At 60.8% G+C, this 2,720-nt stretch overlaps 1 protein-coding gene across 1 annotated transcript in view; it reads right to left on the reverse strand.

Moving 5' to 3' along the window:
* The window catches only part of USP39 (ubiquitin specific peptidase 39), a 10,337-nt gene that overhangs the window by 2,538 nt on the left and 5,079 nt on the right, over window positions 1–2,720 (reverse strand). Inside the window, exons 2-5 of the mRNA XM_029963933.1 lie at window positions 2,525–2,686; window positions 1,815–1,967; window positions 780–1,005; window positions 5–86 (exon numbers count right to left, since the gene is read on the reverse strand). Coding sequence (XP_029819793.1) covers window positions 5–86; window positions 780–1,005; window positions 1,815–1,967; window positions 2,525–2,686 — 623 coding nt within the window. The remainder of the gene's footprint in view (window positions 1–4; window positions 87–779; window positions 1,006–1,814; window positions 1,968–2,524; window positions 2,687–2,720) is intronic.

Consider the following 2,720-nt stretch of genomic DNA (forward strand, 5'->3'; position numbering starts at 1 on the left):
CCACTCACTCTTCTTCTTCCTCTTGGTGCCGCCCAGCGCCGCGTGCAGAGCGTTCAGGAACCACGACAGGAATTCCACCCCATCCCCTGCAATGGGGGCACAGCAGGGCTGGAGCCAGAGCTGACCCTGGATCCTGCTCTGCCCCACCCAGCACTGCCCCTCAAATCCAGCACTGCACCCCACATCCTGCTCTGCCCCTCAAATCCTGCTGTCCCCCCACATCCTCCTCTGCTGCCTCAAATCCAGCTTGGTCCCCATATCCAGTGCTGCCACCTAAACCCAGCACTGCCCCCAAATCCAGATCCCCCAGACCCAGCCCAGCCTCCAAATCCAGCAATGTCTCCCAGATCTACTGCTGCCCCCCAGATCCAGAGCCCCCCAGAATCCAGTCACCCAAACCCAGTCCTATCTCCTGTATCCAGAGCCCCCAGACCCAGCCCTGTCTCCAAACCCAGCAGTGTCACCCAAACCAAGCCCTGCACCCCAAATCCAGAAACCCCTGGGTCCAGCACTGCCCTCAAATCCAGAGCACCCCAGGTCCAGAACTGCCTCTCAAATCCAGTGCTGTCCCCCAGACCCAGAGCCCCCCAGGCCCAGCACTGCACTCCGAGTGCAGAGACTGCCAAATCCAGCCCTGCCCCCCCAAATCCAGAGCTCCCTGGGTCCAGCTCTGCCCCCCAAATCCAGCATTTCTTCCCCAATCCAGCACTGCCCCTAAATTTCAGCCCTGCTCCCCAAACCCAGACCCCTCAGACCCAGCTCTGCCCCCCAAAGCCCACCCTGCTTGGTGATCTGGAAGTTCTTCTTGCTGCAGAGCACCACAGCCTGGAGCATCTCGTGGGGCGACACGTGAGCCTTGAAGTTCCTGGGGTTCCAGAGCTTCCTCATGAGCTCCCCGAAGCGCTGCACCAGCAGGAACATGATGTCCCCGGGCGGGCGCTGGATGCGCCGGTAGTTCTCCTCCTCCAGGAAGTAATTCCGCAGGGGGGGCACGTTGGACAGGGCCTGGGGGCAGCAGGGGGGATTCAACGCCCGGGACCCCCAGAGAGGGGATCTGCGAGGGTTTTGGAGGGTTTCTGAGGGCTGCACCCCCAGCAGATGCAGAGCCCCTGGGGCAGGAGGTGGGATTCATCCCCAGAGCGGGGATTTAGGGGTTATGGGGGGGTCTCATGCCCAAAAAGAAGCCTGCATGCCCTCTGTGTGTAAACCCTGTGGGATTCATCCCCAGAGCCCCCAGAGCACGGATCTGGAAGGGGGCTATGCAGGAGTTTCACCCCAAAACAAAGCTTGTACCCTCAAGGTGTAAAGCCTGTGGGAAAGGATGTGAGATTCCCCCCTGGGAACCCCAGAGTGGGGTTTTGGGAAAGGGTTTGGGACAGTTTTGAGAGGACTTCACAGGGTGCGCTCCCCTGTGTGTAAAACCTGTGAAAAGAGAGGTGGGATTCCTCCCCAGAACCCCCACGGTGGGGTTTTGGGGGGGTTATAGGATGGTGTCACCCCAAAACAAAGCCTGCACCTCCCAGGTGTAAAGCCTGCGAGAGTGGACATGGGATTCATCCCTGTCAGCCCCACAGCAGGGTTCTGGGGTGGTTTCACCCCAAAATGAACTCTGTACTCTCCAGGTGTAAAGTGTGTGAGACAGGAAATGGGACTCATCCCCAGGACCCCCAGAGTGGGACTGTGCTGGGGGTTCACCCCAAACAAAGCCTGTACCCCCCCACGATGTGTCTCCCGTGGGAAAGGTGGGATTCACTCCCACGATCCCCCCGTGGGGTTCTGGGCTGTTCCCCCCCCGGGCAGCCTGTCCCAGTGACCTGCAGCACGGCGTTGGCATAGTCATTGGCCTTAATGTTGTTGAGCCCCACGATGCCCGGCAGGTACGTGGTGCCATCGTAGGCCCGGGACAGCTTGGCCTGTTTGTCCAGGTGGGCGATGTGCTGGGCTGTGAAGGTGGGCTTGAGCACGTACTGCGGGGAGAGGCACCCCTCAGAATGGGGGGAACCCAAACCTGACCCCTCAGAACAGGGGGAACCCAAACCTGACCCCTCAGAATGGGGGGAACGCAAACCTGACCCCTCAGAACGGGGGGAACCCAAACCTGACCCCTCAGAATGGGGGGAACCCAAACCTGACCCCTCAGAACAGGGGGGGATCCACAGCTGACACCTCAGGATAGGGGGAACCCACACCTGATCCCTCAGCATGAGGGGGGACCCCAAGCCTGACCCCCTCAGAATGTGGGGGACTCAAACTGATCGCCCTCAGAATGGAGGTGCCCAAATCTGGCCCCTCAGAACAAGGGCAACCCCAAACCTGATTTCTCAAAACAGAGAAAACCCAAACCTGACTCCCCTCAGAACAGGGGTACCCCAAACTGACCCCCCACAGAACAGCAGTACACCCAAACCTCACCCCTCAGAGCCAGGGTACCCCAAACCTGACCCCCCTCACAGTTGAGGCACCCCAATGCTGCCTCCCCAGCAGTGGGTGCCCTCAGCAGTGGGTGCCCCCGGTGCCCCCGCACCGTGATGTCCTCGAGGGAGGAGTCAATGATCTCGTAGTTGTCGGGCAGGCAGTAGAACTTGAGTGTGTGCAGGTTGAGGAACACGTGGTGGCTCAGCTGCACGCTGTGGATGTAGGCGTGGGACTTCAGCCCGCGGCCTGCGGGGACAGGGGACACCACGGGCTCAGGGGGGACACCACGGGCTCAGGGGGGGACA

The sequence above is a fragment of the Manacus vitellinus genome, unplaced genomic scaffold (genome assembly GCF_001715985.3).
Source record: "Manacus vitellinus isolate BGI_N305 unplaced genomic scaffold, ASM171598v3 scaffold_105_pilon, whole genome shotgun sequence".
Lineage (NCBI taxonomy): Eukaryota > Metazoa > Chordata > Aves > Passeriformes > Pipridae > Manacus > Manacus vitellinus.